The 20,135-nt window shown below is 40.2% G+C and overlaps 1 protein-coding gene across 7 annotated transcripts in view; it reads right to left on the bottom strand.

Moving 5' to 3' along the window:
• Positions 1-1,083: 1,083 nt before the first annotated feature.
• CA8 (carbonic anhydrase 8) overlaps positions 1,084-20,135 on the bottom strand; it is a 69,935-nt gene continuing 50,883 nt past the window's right edge. For 5 of the 7 annotated variants that reach the window (XM_065585615.1, XM_065585613.1, XM_065585614.1 and 2 more), the window contains 6 exons: positions 18,544-18,639; positions 14,761-14,823; positions 12,535-12,583; positions 10,038-10,150; positions 2,754-2,927; positions 1,084-2,355 (listed from right to left, as the gene is read on the bottom strand). In XM_065585615.1, the coding sequence (XP_065441687.1) occupies positions 2,793-2,927; positions 10,038-10,150; positions 12,535-12,583; positions 14,761-14,823; positions 18,544-18,639 (456 nt within the window). In that variant the 3' untranslated portion in view covers positions 1,084-2,355; positions 2,754-2,792. The remainder of the gene's footprint in view (positions 2,356-2,753; positions 2,928-10,037; positions 10,151-12,534; positions 12,584-14,760; positions 14,824-18,543; positions 18,640-20,135) is intronic. The other 2 variants (XR_010598884.1, XR_010598885.1) reach the window with 2 other exon arrangements.

Genomic DNA, 20,135 nt, shown 5'->3' on the forward strand with positions numbered 1-20,135 from the left:
ATTCAAAGTCAGCATGTAAAGTAATTTCACTGTTTCGGAGACCTGAATTACCTGCAATGGCCTTAGGGCATTATTCACTCACAGAGGAAAAAAATGTAGTTAAATATTGCTGTGATTTTCCTAAGTAATTTTTCTGCAGGAGACAAGTTGATTTGAATCACCCATTTCAAGATTAAAGTGATGACATTTTGTGACTGCAGAGGCCCATGTAATTGAGGTTTCAGTGGGCTTAGGGATGTGTCCAAAAATTAAATATAGGAGTGTGGAAGCAATGCTGACAGAGAGACCAGTATTTCATTTTCACTGTTAAAATCTGTGCAGCCGGTACATGACACAGATATGAAATACATGGTAAGTACTTACCTAGAAAATGTTTTTAAGGATTGATTAAAGCCCTCCACCAGAATGCTAGGCCTCTGCATTAGCCTGTTTAACAGTTTCTGTCATTCATATATCTCTATATAAAGGATTACTACACTAAGAGAGACCATTTATAACCCATTGGTTTTAATGTCTACATTTTCTGATCGTTTCAAGTTACCAATCTACCTGAGGGGCCATCTTCTGCCTGATCACTTGTTATGCCAATCAAGATTCGGAGCTGGAGCTCAAAATATAATCTCATAAAGATGAGGGATAAAATCCTGGTCCCACTGAAGTCAAGTGGGAGTTTTGCCATTGAATTAATCAGGCTAAGATTTCACACTCCAGCAGGATTCTGAAGTACTCTCCCCTCTACGTATAACAAACCAAATGGTGGCATTCTTCCAAGTGAGGTTCAATATGTGCTTGTTTTCTTTTTAACCAGTGGTTCCTGGGGCTACGGAAATTGTTGCTTTTATGTATTTGGATTCTTCCTGCAGAGCTGAGCAGTTTATTGGATAACTGTGGCCTAATTGCTCTTGTATTTTGGTACAAAACTCAGACACTCCAGGGCTAGAGAAGTTTTATAGATGTTCTACTCATCCATTTGCCCAGGGTGAGAACTTTTCTTGTGGTTGAGCAGAATGTTATTAGTTTTTCTCTTTTGTTTGCAGTGTTGTTGTAGCTGTGTTGGTCCCAGGATATTAGAGAGGCAATGTGGGCGAGGTAATATCTTTTATTGACCAACTTCTGTTGTTGAGAGAGACAAGCTTTTGAGTTTACACAGAGCTCTGCTTCAGGTATGGTAAAGTTACTCAGAGTGTCACAGCTAAATACAAATTATTAAGCATAAGGAGTTAACACAAGTTGCCAGAGACCATTCAAGGTGAAGTGGGCAGTTAACACCTCTGCGGTCATAGAACAAAGGAGGGTTAGTGAGTTACCGATTGTTGTAATGAGCCATAAACCTGATGTTTTTACTGAGTCCATGATTTTTAGTGTCTAGCAAAGTTATGAATTTAAGCTCCCAGACTCACCTTTTGAAAGTATTGTTCAGGTTTGCTTTGTGGCCTGAGAGGTCAGAGATGGAGTGATCACTTTGTGAAAAGTGTTTGGCCATGGATGATATGATGTTTTTGTCTTTTATCATTTTTCTGAGAGTTAATTCAAGAAACATAATGATTGTCTCATTTCACCCACTGGATGAGGTACATCACATTATTGTGACAGGTATGTGTAAGACCTATGGATCCTGAAATGTATGTTGTGGGGGGAGTGTGTTGATCATTGTAGCTATGGAGATATGTCTACTTATTTTGCATCATCAGGCATTACAGAGAGCAAGTGAGTAGCTTGTGCATCTGGAATGGTCCATTTTCTTGACAATGTTGGAGGGCTGTTAAATAATAATGTTGGTTACCAAGTTGGGGCTGATCCTATTGTCTGCATAGTAAGTTCTCTTTTATTCAGTGTTAGTATATCCCATCACCAGGCTGCTGAGTAGTACACTGGTTATCTAAGTGTAATGAGGGTTGGTGAATTATGCTGGAATATTGAGGGATTTTTAAATGTAAGGTCAGGGGAAATAGACTGTGGGAGTTTTGATTAACTGACGTGTGAGTAGTGAAGGTTCAAATGTGTATTTGCACCTATGCACGGGACCCAAAGTCATCTTTTACTTCTTGTTCTTCAAGCCCGTGGAAGCTAAAAACATTACTGAGGCAAGAAACAATCATAACTACTCTAATTAATGGAACAACAGATTAACATTAGCCATGAAAAGGCCAAATATTCAGCATCCTCTTCTGCATGCATTGGCTGTGCCTAACTAAACATGCAGCATTTGGAGTAAAAGAGTAACATTTTAACAGAGGACAGAGGAGATCCAAATGAAACAATCCTCCTTTGAGACGAGGTCATTTTCTTCCATCTTTATCAGTCTCAAGGAGTGGAGCTCTGTAACACTAAAACGACTCATTGGTGACTGGAGTCCTAAAAATACAAAATGTAAAAATCAACCCGTGCATCCAACTAGGCAAATCTCACTTGTCCTCAGGTTTAGCACACTTCTTGTCACAGGAAACCAAATTGCTCTAACAGGGCCCAATCCAATGTTCACTGAAATCAATGAAAAGACTCCAACTGACTTTACTAAGTATTGGACAGAGGCTATATTGAACCTAATTATTACAAGGTGTTTGGGAGTGCAGATAAAGGCAAAACATATTGTGGTATCAGATGAAAAATTAAAATAATGCAAGGCTCAAAGTACATGGGTTACCCAGAACATTTGTCTAAAAGCATTGTCTCCTAAAACACAATCTCTATCATGAAAATTGTTTGAATAGACTTACTTTCCACTTTTGTTTTTCTGCTGAACTCTCCCTTACCTGAATAAAGCTTTGTTTTCATTGTTGTTTCTTCTTTTGCTACTGGAATGCAGCCCTGATGACTCTGTCGCTAAGTGGCTGAGTTGGTCTAAAGTTATCTCCTAACATCCCATCACAGCCTTCTAAAAGTTCTGCACCTTTAACGTGTGTCCTCAGTCTTCGAAACTCTTCTATCTGAAAAAGTAAAGAAATTACATGCAGAATATTTTAGATATTTTGTTCACTGTGGGGCCAATGATCTAATCTTAACTATAGTTGAATGTGTGGTTTTCAATGCCTAAATATCTGAGCATATCAATTCTCATAATCAAGTAATTGTGAGTGGATAAATTAATTTGTACACAAAAACTGCATTTGCCTGGGCAAAATGATTAGCAATTACAACAGATGTCAAACTATTCAATTGTGTGCATAATGTCCCAAAGAGTTCTAGCTCAAACTACAGCTTGCTCTTGAAAAAGTGCTCGCCAAATATTTGGACATTCATACTTCTCCATGCAATTTTAGAAACTTCTTTTGAAAAATTAAATCAATAGATTAAAAACTGAACATAACTGGGGAAGAAAATGCAGATTAGCCAATGTCTGTATTTTTTAAATTGTTGGTATAACATGAATATGGTATTTTGAGCCAATTATTTTTAAAATAAGTGCCTACATTGTAACTGCAGAAAAATAATTGCACATGTCGAATATGTAGCTGTGTGGGCAAAAGAAGAAAGTGTGTGCATATGGTTTTGAAAGCTAATCTCTGCATATCTTATCACCACTTTTTTTAGAGCATATATTCAGGGCCAGCCTTTGGGGTGGGCAATTGGTGCAGCCACCCTGACTGCCAACATTTAGGGGTGCCAAATGATCACATTCAGGGGTGCCAAATCCCTGGTGTGTTAGTTTTTTCTAGTTGTTGTGTTTTGCTTGTGCATTTTGGGTTGGTGCAGGAGGGGCCACCGAAAACGTTTTCTGCCATGGGCAACAAAGCACCTAAGGCCTGTCGTGCAGATATTTCCCTATCTTGCATTTCATTTTAGATCACCTCCTATACATGCAATAACACAACAGACAGGGGGCCTCTTTCTGCTCTCACTTAGAGGATGGTAAATCAGGGATAGCTCCTTTAATAGCAGCATAAGTCCTCTGTGATATCAGAAACGGTGCCAGAGGGTGAGTTCATAGTGACATATCTTCATTTGTTAAGCATGAGACAAAAAGTAGTCTTGCAGCACTACTGAACCAGTCTGTGCACGTTGCTGCAATAGCACACTCTTTTTGACAGTTTGTTTTTAAAATAGGATTTTAAATGAATGCAAATCACATGTATTTTAAACAGAAAAGAACATCATAGCAGAAGGAAAGTAACATGAAAGAGTGATCTGTTAAATAATTAAACTTCATAGAATAATTACATTTCTTATCTTTTCTTTGGCATAATAACAAAATATAGAGGGTAGATTCTCCCCACTCAAAGTAAAACCCACCCAAGGGGGCTTTTTGCATGGAAATCTCTATAATGATTCTCTCACAGAGACTCCATTGTGTGTAGAAAACCATTAAAAAACTTTGCCATTTTACATTGAGCTTCTGTATCTCTGCCCTGGCACCCAACTCCCCAGCAACCCAACTCCATTGCATTCCTAGACTGGAGCTCCACAGAAAAAGTGATGGAGCCTAGGATCATATCATCATTTCCATGTAACGTCTGTCAGGCCAGGGTGGGGGGGATGATGGGTATTCCTACTATCCGTTCATCCTCCTGCATGACTCTGTTTCCACACTGATCCCCCAGCATGCAGAAAGGGCTCTGCCAGCCCCAAGAAAGGAAATGTGTCACAGAGGACTCCTCTATGCATGTATAATAGAGACCGAGGGGCATGTAAATCTAACCCCAGATTTTTAGGAAAGTGAAGTTCCAAGATAGCTAGTGGTATTTTCTAGAATCTTTGTAGCTGCTATATTGGCTGGGGACACAGTTTCCAATTGTAATTCAGAAGATAACCACGATCACTGTTATTTACTCCAAAAAAGTACAGAGTCGCTTCTTTTCAGATGTATGTGTTTGATTTAGCAGCTAACTCTTCCCTGTAGCTGAGATTCTCTTTCCTCAGAGAGCAGCATGTTGTGCCTCTCACAGCTGAGATGTAAGGAAGACAGGTTGGACTGAAAAGATGAAAGGAGGGAAGAGTGGTGAGGCTCTTTTAGAATGCTTTTTAAGGTAGAGCTGTTGTATTAATTTAGCTGGAATACAGACGCCTATTCTTGAAGATTTTTTTATTATTATTTTATAATTATTTAACTCGAACTGAAAATAAACACATTACAGGCCTGGGGACTGAAGAAACCTGCAGAAGTCAAGTGCTGGTAGAAGCAGTGAGCGGCTTTTCTGAACGTGGCCTCTTCCACCAGAGCTGAACTGAATCAATAGTGGAATTGTCTGAAACCACTGTAGTTTGGGAAGAAGCATTTCACAAGAGCACAGCTTTCGTTTGATCTTTGGAGGCTTGGAGACTTCAAATAAAAACAAAACAAGCAGGAAAAAGCCTTTCTCTAAAGCCAATATTTTGGAATTATCCACTGCTTCAACTTCAAATGCGCTGCAGTGTACGCCGAGCTGGATCACTCATCTCCTGGAGGCTTTCCTCACAGAGCAGCTCCAACACCATTCAGTCAGGAGGGCAGGGTTCACCCCAGTCCCACATACTGAGTTCTGGGGCCCTATCACAAACCTTTGATCTGCAGAGGGTCAGAGCCATCGCACTGAGATGCACTGTGCGCCTGCATCAGCTTTGGAGCCCCCACTGTCTGCCTGCCCAATTCCTGATAGCATGGTTCAAGGCCAGACACACTCCATGGGCTCTGCTAGCCACGGCTGTCCTCATGACCACTGAGGAAGTGGCTCTGTGGGAAAGATAATACAGGCCCAGGCTCTATTACCTTTCCCAGATAACTTCCACAGGGAAGAGAAGGGAAACTGTGTAACCCATTGGCTCTGTCCCACCCAATGTGTAGTTTGCCACCCTCTGCCAACCTTCCCATGCCTCTCCCCTCCCACAGACACCACCATTTGAAACACACTCTGCAAGGCCCTGCAGGGAAAAAGGATGTTTCGGTAGAGGTGGCTCCCTCTCCCAGCAAAAACCCATTCCACCTGGGAGCAGGGAGATCCAGGCACAGAGGGTTCCATCCATGTTCAGATCCAGGGTGCATGAGCTGACCTTTTTTGAATGGAATAAGGCCCAGTCCTGGTCCCACTAAAATCCATCCTAACAGTCCCTTAGAATTTTATTGAGAACCAATTCAAGCCCAAAATGTTAACTTATAGAACCCTAAACCAGATTAAAGCTCTTCGTTGTATTATAAACACTGTGTAGACACAGCTCATCATTTATATCACAGCTGGTGACAAAAACACCATTAGCTTCTATTTTTCAGAATTAACATTTAGGTCAGATTTCCTGATTTCAGACTTTAAATTTTGCTTTATTTATGGTTTCAATTAAATGGCTATTTTCTTCATAGCACAACACAAACCCAAGAATGTTTCCTCTGTGAAAATCAGATTTGCTTGGAAAATGGACCCATTATCATGTAGGTGTTTTTTTGTTTCCAGTTTTGTTTGAAAATTGCATGTACCTTAGTGACACATTCTATGAAAACAGGTACTTTTTTGGGTGAACAAAATACTATGAATCTCCCATAGTTCTTTATTTTGCTGAACATATTTCCATACCACTCCAGCCACAATCATCTATTCCAGTGACTATTTATTTTCTTCTAAAATGATTCGGTACGAATGAGCTAGACAAAGGGGCTAGAGATCTAACCACTCAATTCAAAACTAGCTAACTCTGGCAGTGAGTATAGTGGAATGACAGCTGCTCACTGTATCACTGTTAGAAAGCCACATTCTGATTGGCTCAGAGGATGCAATTGTTCTGTGCTTCAGTGAACCACAAAGCAAATTCTTCATAAGTGTCCAGTTAGAAAAACAAATTGTCCAGGAAAGTCTGAACAAGCTTTTCCCTATTTTTCCTTTCCTTTGGGAACATCATAAGGGGGAGAATACTATTCTTATTACAATGTTATATTTCTGTAGTGCATAGGAATGTGCTCGGTGTCTCCCAAAACAAATTAAGACATTGTCCTTCCCATTGAAATAAAGGTAACATGAGACAAGTGAGGGTCATAAACAGACAAGAGAAGGGAAGGGAGGAAGAAGGAGAAGGTTGACACTAGGAGGGAGCAGTTATCCAGTAAAGGCTTGATCTTCTTCCTATTGACATGAGTGAAAAAACTCCAAGGGCCAGAGTGTGAACCTCTTGTTCCCACTGCTGAACAGTTACTGGCAAAAGCCATCCAGACTTCAATAGGACTGCTTGTGAAAACAACTGCGCAGTCGGGTCCCAGTTGACTGCCGGGGGAGTAGGATCAGGCTCTAGCATCCTGATAGTTCTGTTCCTTGTTTGTTCTTTTGTTACTCAGGTAATTAATAGGTTCCAATCTCAGCTACCAAAGTGACAAATATGTATTGGACCTGATTCTCCTCTTACACTGGTGTAATCAGGAGTAACTCCACTGCAGTCAATGGAATATAAAACTATCATAAGTAAGAGGAGAATCAGGCCAACTGGTTGGAATCCTTATCAGCCACTCATAATTAAGTCTAGATCAAACCAGTTTATACAAGAACTTCTGTACCATCTTTGTGCCCATATTGAGCAAAAATGAAAATGTGTTGGAATGTATAGGAATGGGAGATCTAAACTTATGTTACATAATCTTTATACCCTTCAACTGAGGTGATATTCCCTGAGCTGTTTAGGCCAAGTTAAGGCCTAATCCAACCAACAGTGCAGCTGAAAGATCTGGCCTACTGACACTAATCACTTTTCTTTCCTTTCTCTGCACATTGTGTATTACTGCTTTCTTTCTTAAAGATACCTGACTGAAAGTGAACTTGGGTAATCAAGGTGAGAGGATGAGGCTGAACCATTGATTAATATAATGGCAGCATAATATGGACCACATTAAGCTCTATCTCCTTCACAATACATCCTAGCATCTAGTTTGCTTTTTCAACCATTGCTGTGAATTTGTGTGTCTTCATTGTAGTAGCCATGACCTCTAGAACTTTTTTTTCTGTGTGTTAACTAGTGTGGAATCATCGGTGTGTAGGTAGCTTAAATTGTGCCAGCCACTGTGCACTAATTGCCTTAATTTGCCTATCATATACTGAATTACTCATGGCTAGCTAACAGGACACAGGGTTGCCTGAGCTAGTGACTTAGGGCAAAATGGCAACCTATCGAGATGAATAAGGGACAACTTAGTCCTTTTATTTCATCATGAGAATAGCCTCTCTCATATTGCTAGCAATATTTCTCCTAATAAATACCAAAATCTCCAGGAATTTCTGTGATGAAAAAAGAGATTTAGTAAACTTTTCTCCACAATAGCCCGCAAAATCTATTAGCATTTTCAGTTGTGTTTATTGTGTTCAAGGTTTTGTATTTACATACTAAAATATTTTATTAACTATCAGGAAATACAGAATATAGGCTAAAAATATCTAAGTAGTGTAAAGCAGAATGTCATTCAAGGCCTCAATCTGATAGCCACAGTATTATTTGATGCATCTGAAGAAGTAGTTTTTTACCCATGAAAGCTTATGCCCAAATAAATCTGTTAGTCTTTAAGGTGCCACCAGACTCCTTGTTGTTTTTGTGGATACAGACTAACATGGCTACCCCTCTGATACTTGAGTATTGTTTTGTTTACATTCATATTTAAGACCTTTTAACACTATCATACTAGGATGGTTATAGCAGGTGACATAGATTAATACAGAGTACATTTTTCACAACAGTTATTCTGAGTCTGCTGATATCAACAGATGTGTTTTCATTCAATCAGTGCTAGACTGTCATGAGACCTGTCCTTTCAGCAAGAAAAGAAGTGTCAGACTCATGATTAGATATTTTTTAGTTGCAGTCACTTAATTTAAAAATAAGTTTACTGGGAGCTAGTGCTTTTATTCTATGATCAATCATAGAATATCAGGGTTGGAAAGGACCTCAGGAGATCATCTAGTCCAACCCCCTGATCAATGAATTATATTGTTGAATTAACGTCTCATATTAAAACAAACACTGTCAACTTAAAATAAATTGTGAACAAACACATTTCTTTACTTGTGTTACAAGTAACACCTTAGATCAGGGGTAGGCAACCTATGGCACGCCTGTCGAAGGCGGCACACAAACTGATTTTCAGTGGCACTCACAGTGCCTGGCCACCGGTCCAGGGGGCTCTGCATTTTAATTTAATTTTAAATAAAGCTTCTTAAACATTTTTAAAACCTTATTTACTTTACATACAATGATAGTTTAGTTATATATTATAGACTTATAGAAAGAGACCTTCTACAAATATTAAAATGTATTACTGGCATGCGAAACCTTAAATTAGAGTGAATAAATGAAGACTCGGCACACCACTTCTGAAAGGTTGCCGACCCCTGTCTTAGATTATTAAAAGTGGAAAAAAAATTAAAAATCCAGTTTGTCACTGTTTATGTTCTTTTGTCTCTACTGTTTTGCCTTCTCTCAGCACGGACAATGAAAAATCAATGCATTCATATTCTGTGTTATAGTTAGGTTCACCTTGCTCATTGCTGGTGTTCCTATGACTGGGTTTCAAACACTGCCAGGGAATATTTATGTGTTCAGCACCAACAGTTTTCTTTGGTATTTTTGATTTATGTTGTGCAGAAAGGCTTATATATATTATAAAAGCATATTTTTTTAAAAAATGGGCCAAATTTATATTGACTGTTCATTTGCCAACTTTTATTATGTAGGATTAGGAAAAGAGTAAGATAAATTAAATATAGTCCAAAGTAATAGAGTTAACCTACACTATTAACAATTTCATTCTCCAGGACACACTGTCTCCTAGTGTGTCTTTGTTCCTTTAACATCAAAAAGAAGTGCTATTTGAAAGCTTTTGATTACAAAGGATTGAATTTCTTTAGCTCATTGATTTCTTGCTTTCACTTTAGTAAAGAATTATTTTAAATTCAGATGATAAATGATAACAAGATTTGTTTCCATCTTTGACCTTTCCGTGCATTCACTGACTCAAAAGGTTTAACATTTACTTGAAAAGCCATGTACAGATCTAATGGGATCTTCAAGAAAAGCTAGGTATAGCATCCTGCTATATATTTGTACGCTATAACCTTTAGCTCAGAACCATATTCTCGGGTCACTTTAAGCACAGTTATTACCTGCAGTTGGGATACAGTCAATGGATATCGAAATAATATCCAGGTAACACTTTCACTGCAAGGAGGGATGGTAAGGGAGCCCTCATATACCCAATAATCACGTAGAAGAGGATCTGAAATTAAAAGGATAATTTAATGTTAATGTAGTAATTAAGGAGTTTCTATTCACATATACACAGATTTTATTATAATAATTTATACTTACTCTGTCCAAGAATCTAAGACTGCTAAAATCTACAAAAATGGCTATTATTATCCCTATATTACAGATGTGAAAAACAAGTTTCAGAGAGTGTACGTCCTCAGTCACACAGCAAATATATGTCAGAGTGGAAACCCGATTCCAGGTCTTTTGATTCCCTGGTTCTCTGCTCTAATCATTAGTAAGTGCTGCCTCCTTTGTGCCTAACCCTGCCTGTATAAAAGGGAAGATGAAAGAATTAGTTCCTTTCTTGTTCCCTGGTCAGTGGAGATAAGACACAGTTTCTGGCTCTGATCCTGCAAGGAGCTCAGAGCTCTTTGCTGGATTGGGGTTTAAATTCTTGTGCTCCCACAGTGATAGGGCCAAGAGCTGCAACAGAAGCCCCATGAGGAGAAGCAGGTATGGCTAGGGCTGTAGTTATACACTCCCTCCATATCCACATGTGCACCTTGGCCATCATGAGGAAGAACACTTGCTGCACCCCTGTAAAGGTGCCACTGTATGCATTCTCCTAGTTCTCCCGTAGGCATTGTTCCACTGCAAACATCTTCACCCTCACCCAACATGGGCACTGATTTAAAGCCACAATCCAGTCCTTAATTTTAGGCAGAGCTGGTAGGCAAGGGTCCTGTGGAAAAAAACACTATGTGATCATGTAATTAAAGACAGTATCATAATGCATATGCAACAGGGGGCTGAAATAAGGTTGCGTTCCCCTTTATTCGACATTGGTGAGGCCTCATCTGGAATACTGTGTCCAGTTTTGGGCCCCACACTACAAGAAGGATGTGGAGAAATTGGAAAGAGTCCAGCGGAGGGCAACAAAAATGATTAGGGGTCTGGAGCACATGACTTATGAGGAGAGGCTGAGGGAACTGGGATTGTTTAGTCTCCAGAAGAGAAGAATGAGGGGGGATTTGATAGCAGCCTTCAACTACCTGAAGGGGGGTTCCAAAGAGGATGGAGCTCGGCTGTTCTCAGTGGTGGCAGATGATAGAACAAGGAGCAATGGTCTCAAGTTGCAGTGGGGGAGGTCCAGGTTGGATATCAGGAAAAACTATTTCACTAGGAGGGTGGTGAAACACTGGAATGCGTTACCTAGGGAGGTGGTGGAATCTCCTTCCTTGGAGGTTTTTAAGGCCCGGCTTGACAAAGCCCTGGCTGGGATGATTTAGCTGGGAATTGGTCCTGCTTTGAGCAGGGGGTTGGACTAGATGACCTCTTGAGGTCCCTTCCAACTCTGATATTCTATGATTCTATGATTCATTTGCAGCCTTAATTCTGGCATTTCCTATCTTTTGAGTACTTGACTTTCCAACCTTAAAAATGTTCTTTTAATGTAGTTTTGGGTCTGTACTGTGGAAAGAGACTGCCACAATGGCATGGAATTTGGCATGGAGGCAGCCCTTACAATGGAAGCTTTGTTCTGAAGGAAACTGGTAGAACTGGTCAAAAAGGGGTCAAATTTTCATGACACCCTGCAATGGGGTTGGTTACACTTATTTGTCTTTGTTGATCTAAGAGTTATTTGCTGTGTGACTTTGAGCAAGTCATTTTACTTCTCTGTTACCCATGTGTGATGTAGATATCCTAGCATTTGGGGCATGCTTTCCATTGACATCAAGCCCAACGGAGCTGTGGGGATTAATTATCAAACGTTGTACAGTAATTGTTTAGAAAAACAGCTCTGTATAAAGAATTACTCATATCTACCCTCTGAAGCCTGGAGGAGTAGAGAGCACTGCACAAAGAAAACACAAAAAGCCAGCAGGGATGAGAGATTATTAAGATGGCTGGCCAGAGAGTAGTGGATGCTGTACAATCTTAAAGGATGTACTGGCATCCACACGCCCCAGGTACACTAGAATGCTCAGGGAAACACTGTATCTCCACATCACCTCAGGCTGGGTCTGTGCCTCTAGGAGACCAAAAAAGCCACTGATGTAAATTGTGACTTCCTGTGAGTATCACGGTTGTCAACTGCATGGCAGAGGCAGCAATCTTGGAAACAATGATTCCACACGATGAGAAATATAATGGGTAATCAATGGGTAAATTGCTGATAGCCAGACACTGTTCATCTCCACTGTTGGTCAATGGAGCACTCATGTCCAGATCTACAGAGAGTTTTGCTGTTGATTGAACTACATTAAAGTTCTCCAGGAAAAAATGAGTTGCAACAGGATTTTATAAAGTGGCACAAGGCGTTAGACTGTTCAGAATGCAGATGTAACATATGTAACAGTACATCTACACTAGTAAGTAAAGGTTTGCTGTATATGAAACAACACCTACCTGGTAATAAAGAGTTGGGATTAAAACAGGGTATTGTTTTGGACTTCCCCTGAAAAATCAATACAAATCCATCTCATCTCCAATTCTCATTAAAAAGATGTTGAAGGGGAAAAAAGGAGCCTTTGAATGTTGTCATCACAGTAAGCCTTGAATTTCTGTCCCTGGCAATCACTGATGACAGTCTCCATTGAATCATCATTACATTAGTCCTTGCAGCTATACAACCCTTTTATTTATTTATTTTATATTTTCTGTCTAAGGCTACCCAGCCCATTTTTGTAGATCTCTGCTAGCTTAGTCTCTCCTTTTGGCATGGAGCCCTCTGTAAGGCCTTGATCCTGCAGCTCACTGCATTAGCTTCAGTGGGGTTCCACATAGGTGAAGCTGCGTGCCTGCACGCAGTGAACTGAAGGACTGGCCCCTAAGTGAGCTTTGTCCCAAACAGCCTGTTTACTCCATTATTTCTAAGGGCCAAATTCTGCCCATAGATTTCTAATAGCAGGTGGCCTTTGAGATCATGGATGACAACATGTGCATCGAAGGACAGAGTTAACTGCACAATTGAAAATGTCTTTGATTTTCAAAAGTGAATTTCAAAGCTTTTGGGGGTTTTGCAGAAAGGTGTTTTACACCAACATTAATGCTTTATAAATGTAAAAATTACCAGTGAGTGTGTGTGTGGGGGGGGAAGGGTTATCCCCTAGAGGAATATTTTGTTATATGTTGCATGTGGGTTTTTATTTAGTAGCAGATGGCGGGATCTCTGCAGTGGCTGCCTTGCTCAAGGAAAGGGGAAGCATTTTAAGGAAGATCCTTTTAATTGTTCTTTGTTTACATTTGATTTAATTTTTATTTTAAATTGGAAGAACCTAGAGATTATTAACAGGTGCAGTAAAATTAATTAACTAAAAATGCATTTTAAAACAAAGCAGCTGAAAATCAGTTCCTTCCTACACTTACATGCCAAATCCTGAGCTTCTGGATTTGTATTTCCCACATAAAAATGCCTAACACAAATCCAATCCAAAACCCATTGACTTCCACTGACTTCAGTGGGTTTGGATCAGGCCCACTGAGCAGGAAGTGTTGTGCTTCACTCTGTGATTTGGAAAGCTTATTAGAAAACATGTAATATACCAATTCTAAGTATTCGTGAATATATTATCATAAACTTCTCATTAATCTCTTTTGATTATGGCAAAGTTGGGTTGAAATTGAAGATGTGACTTTTGGGTGTGACACTTTATAATATAAGACTATGTTGATGTGCTTAGTGCAAATAAAATGTATATATGCACAAAGCATGTATCATGCTGGCCCTCTGAATTCATGAGTGAGCATTCATGATCTTCCTATTTTTATCTGTGCTACCAATAGAGTATAAAGAGTTCTATACAATCTCTCTCTCTCTCAGACACACACATACACAAACACACACACAAAATAATAGTTTGTAGAAATGAATGCTACACCTGGAGTACATGAGTTATTGTTCAACTAAAACAAGATTTAAAATTCAGATTAATTAATAATAATACATAATTCCTAAAATTCCTATACTTCTGTCTTTTCAGACCTATACAGTGCTTGTCATTCATCGATCTCAAAGCCCTTTATAATCATTATCCCCATTTTACAGATGGGGACAGTGAGACAGGGAGATTAAGTGTCTTGATTAAGTGGTCACAGAATAAATCAGTGTCAAAGCTGGGAAGAAAACCCAGATCCCCTGAATCCTATTCCAATGCCATATCTAATTCATTGACTTTCTTAACAGGGTTCCACTATGCTATAGCCATATTGCAGTTGTGATTTTGCCTGGGTGTTCGGCCTGCATATTCTGTTCTTGTATAACTTGAAACCTGACAGGTTGGGGAATACTGACACTGGGGTTCTTTGAACATTCAGTACAGATCTTTCTTGGTGGTTGAGTTCACACTGACAAAGTATTGGTATCATTAAAAAAATCAATACTTGTGAACCGTCACTGGTATATGAGATTAAAACTTTCCCTGCAGTCAGAATAGGAAATAACTGTACTAATTGTGTGGGATTTATTGTTAAATATTGACTTTTAATGGTGACCACTGTATTATGGCTCCCACATGATATCTTAGCACAAACATTTCTGATACTGTACTCTCTGCTTCAGTTTATCTTCTTTGCCCTTCCCCCATTCAGTCCATCTCTGTCAAGTATTTCTGTTTCCCTCAGACAATTCCTCACCTTGTACTGGATGTCCTGGAGAACTTCAGTTACGGCCTTTAGACCTAAATGTTCCTTTCCTATCTGAAACATAACAAACAAACAAGCAAACCCAAAAATGAACTTCACTGCTGTGTTGTTTCTGAAAACTAAGAGAGAGGTCAACAAGTCTGGCCAGTTCAGTGCTTGTTTGTACACAACCTTGGATTAACCAACTATTCTGTTACATGGCAAATTCAAACAAGAGGTACTAATTCCCATACAATAAAGACCTTGGCCAGAATGAAACTAGGTTTAAGTAACTTTAAAACAGTAACAGAAACTGACAGAAAAAAAAAAGTCAAAGTCAAGGCTAATAAGCCTGAACTCACCTTGTTTTGCCTCAATAGTGCAGCACATGCTTCATGTAAGGGTCAAAGCCATGCAGCATTGTGAGATATAAATGCCAAGGCTACAATTTGTCCTTACACATTTTTGTTAGAAAAATACATAGAAAAGAACTTAGTACACAAGCATGACAGAAACCTTTGAGTTTGTTCCCATAGTATTGCATAGCTGAGGCTGTGTGCTCCACTCCTTATTGAGGATAACCTCTCATTGAAGCTAAGGAAAGTTTGTTTGGATGAAAAGTGCAGAATCATAGTTCACCCCTTTCTTCCCCACTCCCCCCCCCATACACACCCACACCCCTTTTATACTACCAAAACATTCCCATTGACTTGAATGGGGCCAGGATTTCACCCCACACCTTTATTGAATGTCTTTGAAAAGCGGACAAAAGACACATGTAGAAAGAAATTTTTAAGGTGAGAGATCCTGATTATTTAATGTAGATTTAAAGTAGCCAGGTTGCATTGTAGAATCAGGATCTGATTCTAACCTGAGATATATACATATGCTCACACATACATGCACGCCTGCCATTGACTTCATTAAGAGCTGTATGCACATGTACATGGGCACAAATGCGCTCAGATAGCTTACAAAATGTCATTGTTTAAATGCAGTATGTTTCTGAGCTAGGTACATAAGTACTAATAGAGCAGCATGGGCATAAAAAACCTACAGAAGCCAAAAACTTCACTGCACACACAATTCTCCCCCTCTGGAGAGGATGAGAGAAAGAATGAACAACATCTGACCGATGTTACTCACGTTGCTTAATGCCTTATTGGAAGGTACTCAGATACTAAGATGGTGAAGGGGGTGTGAGAGTCCATAAAGAATAGAATCATAGATTCACAGTTTCCTAGGATCAAAAGGGACCATTGTGATCATCTAATCAGACCTCCTGTATAACAAGGGCAAGAGAATAAAATACGGGAGCATTTTCAAAAGCATGTAAGTGATCTAGGAGCACAGGACCCATTGACTTTCAGTGGGACTCATGCTCTTAAGTAGGTGATTTTGAAAATCCCTCCCCCCTAAAAATCGGGAACTCACAAAACTTCCTGGGCTTGATTTTGATGTCACCATGCATCATGATTTCAGCGGAGTTATTCCTAACTTACATCATGCTTGTGAGAGCAGAACAAGACCCCTCCTCTCTCCCCCCCCCCCCCCCAGTGTTTTTACATTCATAAGAACTCTAACAAGATTGAAAGACCTAAAATTTGACTTTTCTTCTAATCTGCCAAATTTTTGTAAATGCCCGTGCATGGGTGGAATTGGAGTGCAGGGGGAACTGACACCAAGGCAGGAATAGTTTTTTTTTAAAAAGCACCCAACACTTCAACTGACTAGTGGTGTTGGGGGTGTTAGGGCATGTGTTTGTGCGTATAGGTTTTTAGGAGGAAAAAAGTTTCAGAGTTTGAAACCTCCAAGAAGCAATTATAAACAGAGGCTTAAAAAAAAATCACTCTTTCTGCCTTTAACAGAATTGAAAAGAAATGTGACTTAATTTGTTTTCTCACTGGACCATTAATAAGTAGCATAAAGCAAACTATGATTTTTTTAGACAATTTTTAATTATGTGGAGCCTTTCTTGGCTAATAAGAAAACACCATGGAATGCTTACGGCGAGAGACAGAAGTAGAAAAAAAGATATTGGTTACGTTTCAAAGATTTATTTAAGAATCGTATGTAACTTTGTAAGTGACTCCAAAGTTACCTCTGCTGGAATTAGAGGGCGACTTACATAAGCAATTATGACATAAGCCTGTAGGATACGAAGCTGAGAGAACTGAGAATTTCTAGCATTACTGTTTAACAATTCTATCTCAGCGCTGAGACTGTAACCAATGTCCCTTTACATTCAAATAGAGGTAAATCTCAGAGGTGCTCAGAAGCTCATTATGGAATATGGCTAATTAACAGTACAACTGTGAAAGAAAATCCATTTGATCTAAATGTGAATCATAACTCTCTTCCTCAAACCTCCTTAAACGGAACCGTTCACTGCTTGTCATGACTAGGGCTATGTGAAATCGATGCTTTGGGTTCACAGGGGGTTTGGGAATCAAAACTGGTTGGCTTTGTTCATAGTGTTCACAGCTCTTGAAGCCACTTAGTGTCACTTAGAGTCAGGGGATCACATGAACACCCAATTAACACCCAGGGTCACCAACAGGCTACACGGCTCCTTTATTTTTGACTTTTCAGGAAGGGCTGCCCTGTGAGCACCATCACCCAGCATCTCCCAGTCCAATGTCTCTGAAGAGGGAAAGTCTCTCCCCTCCTTATACTCCTGTGCAGAGGCCATACTATGCTGGTGTCCTTGGGTCTAGCACAAACTATCTACAGGGTTACCCCTATTGGCAGCACTGGGGCCAGAAAGTAAGTGGAGACTAATCCACACAACACTCCTCCCGTCCCCGTATCTCCCAGGGCCTGAATAACAGAATTGGCCAAGAATGGAAGGGAGCAAACTTTAAGTGGACGTGGTCCCTGAGAGCTCTAGGAGGTGTCATATCCCAGAGGCACACTACCTCCTTTTGTTCCCACTGGAAAGGTGTGATTCCACACCTGTCCCAGCAAAGGCCTATGTTTTACTGCCACCATTTACAGGTAGCACCATGCCGTTGTACACAACAGTTCAGGACAAGAAACTAAGAATTTCCTTTTCCAATTGAAACTTCAGGGTGAACTGAGGTAGACAGGATGTAATTACCCCAACGGAAGTTTGGCCAGAACATCAGTGCTGTGGGACTTTTAACAAACAAAAGAGTGGTCAGCACTTCAGTTTTTATACAGCACCTGCAGCAGCACAGTACCACCTAGCACTGACTGAGTGAGAAGACAGCGTGGCACCTTCTAAATTTCCTACACCACTTCCTGCTGCCACCTAAGTGTTCTTTAAAGGTATGTCATCCAAGTACCCACCCAGCCCACTGCTCTTTAGCTTATATGACATGACAAAGCTGCAGGACAAGACTGTTAGATGGTACGTTTTCCATTCTTTAGTTACATTATTTTAAATACACCTCTGCCCCGATATAATGCGACCCGATATAACACGAATTCGGATATAACGCGGTAAAGCAGCGCTTCGGGGGGGGGGGGGGCTGTGCACTCCAGTGGATCAAAGCAAGTTTGATATAATGCGGTTTCACCTATAACACGGTAAGATTTTTTGGCTCCCGAGGACAGCGTTATATCAGGATAGAGGTGTATGTTGCTTTTAATCAAATATCATTTTAGTTACCATTTGCACTGAAGCTACGTGTAGATAAATACTTGTTGTATTAGAATACAAGCAACTGTCGATTTCTTTTGTTTTCTGAAATCACTAACAGTAGAAAGTAGAAGGGGACTCTTCTATAGGAGCCAAATGATAACATGTGATTACCACAGTAAAATATTTACCTGCACAAACAGAGCAATGATAGCTATCCCGTGCTTCTTCCCCACTGCCTCATCAATACTGCTGTACAGTGTAGAGTTCCAGTGGATTAGATGGAGCTAAAACAAAATGATGCAGACAATGTCACCAGTAGGTAAAAGTTTGTGTATGCCTGAGAAACAGGAAGGTGATTTTAGCTAACAAAGCTAGCACATATTATAAAAGATGGAATCGCATGATGACCATTATAAGTCCAGTAAGAAAGAAGGTACTGTTGATAACTTCCCCTCCTATTTTAACCACAGAAAGGATGTCTTGCATTCAGCTGCCAAGTATCCATGACAAAGGCATGGATCAATGTGGTAACAGCCAGTGCATTACAAATGGTGTACTCCCTCATTTTGAGGCACTGAAATAAACTCTGCAAACTCAACCCATCGACATGGCGTCTGTCACTGTCAGCTAGCTCTCTGTCTTCCAAGCCACAAATTCATATTCGCCACGTTAGAGTATGGCTGTGGACATAGATTTTTCCTAACAGTCATTTAATTGGCTGGCTGTGCCTTTTTGATAGTACATGTCTCATGAACTACCACTGCAATGGTGAACCGCTGGGACCTCATCAATGAACAACAATCCCTCCCCCCCCGCTACCCCTACCCCCACCCCCATCCCCGCTTATTGAATGTAATGGGTTGGGAAAAGGGGAAATGGGGAAAAGGTAAACACAGGCAGCATGACTGGGGAGAAGTGGAGACAGGCAGCTTGCAGATGCAAGAGATGAAGGTATTGGTGGATAATAAGTGTGTATTAAACTGCCTTCACCCCTCCCCACCCCCCCAGGCCCCAAAGTGTCAATAAAAGCCTGTGGACATCCAGCTACTTTTAACCAGCTTCCCTGAATCAGGGCTTGCATTAGTAGCAGCACAGGTAAACAGGAAGCAGTAGTCACTGGCTGGTAAAAGGGAGGTCTTATTCTGGCAAACTGGTACAGCTGCCCAGCAAGAATTGGGAACCCCTGTCATAGAAGCAATCTGTTAATGAAAAGAAAGAAAGGGGAACACTGACAGCTTTATATAGTCAATGGCAATATGCATTTCAAACAGCTGACTGTTTCCAGCTGTAATGATAACATGTTATCTCCTTGGCTATGGCATTGCAGAGGTTTCCCCCACTCAAGCATGTCTGCTTTTAAGTTTATCTAGGAGCAGCCCTGGCACATTCCATGCAGATAAAACAGGTACAAAAAACTAAATTTAATTCCCTGTTGTAAAATCGAGTGATTGATGTTTTGCATTGTTTGGTGTTTGAGGGGTGAAAATGTCACCTGCTTAGCTAGCATTTTTCCCAGTTTCACAAAAAATAGTTTTGTAAAATAGAGTTTTTCTCCGTCTTACTATTTCTGCCTGGCACCCCCAAGCAGTGATGACTGCTCTCCACCCCCAGAGAGTTGGCTTAGATTGCTCAGCATCTCCCATGATCAGGCCCTCAGACTGCTGCCTCATCCCTTATTTCAGCTCGGATAGAAACCAAACATACAACTCTGATTATCATTCTTTCAGAAACGTTCAATAAAGGATTTTTAAATGTACTGTTGCAAATCAAATTAGCATAA

The sequence above is a fragment of the Chrysemys picta genome, chromosome 2 (assembly GCF_011386835.1).
Source record: "Chrysemys picta bellii isolate R12L10 chromosome 2, ASM1138683v2, whole genome shotgun sequence".
NCBI classification, from domain to species: domain Eukaryota; kingdom Metazoa; phylum Chordata; order Testudines; family Emydidae; genus Chrysemys; species Chrysemys picta.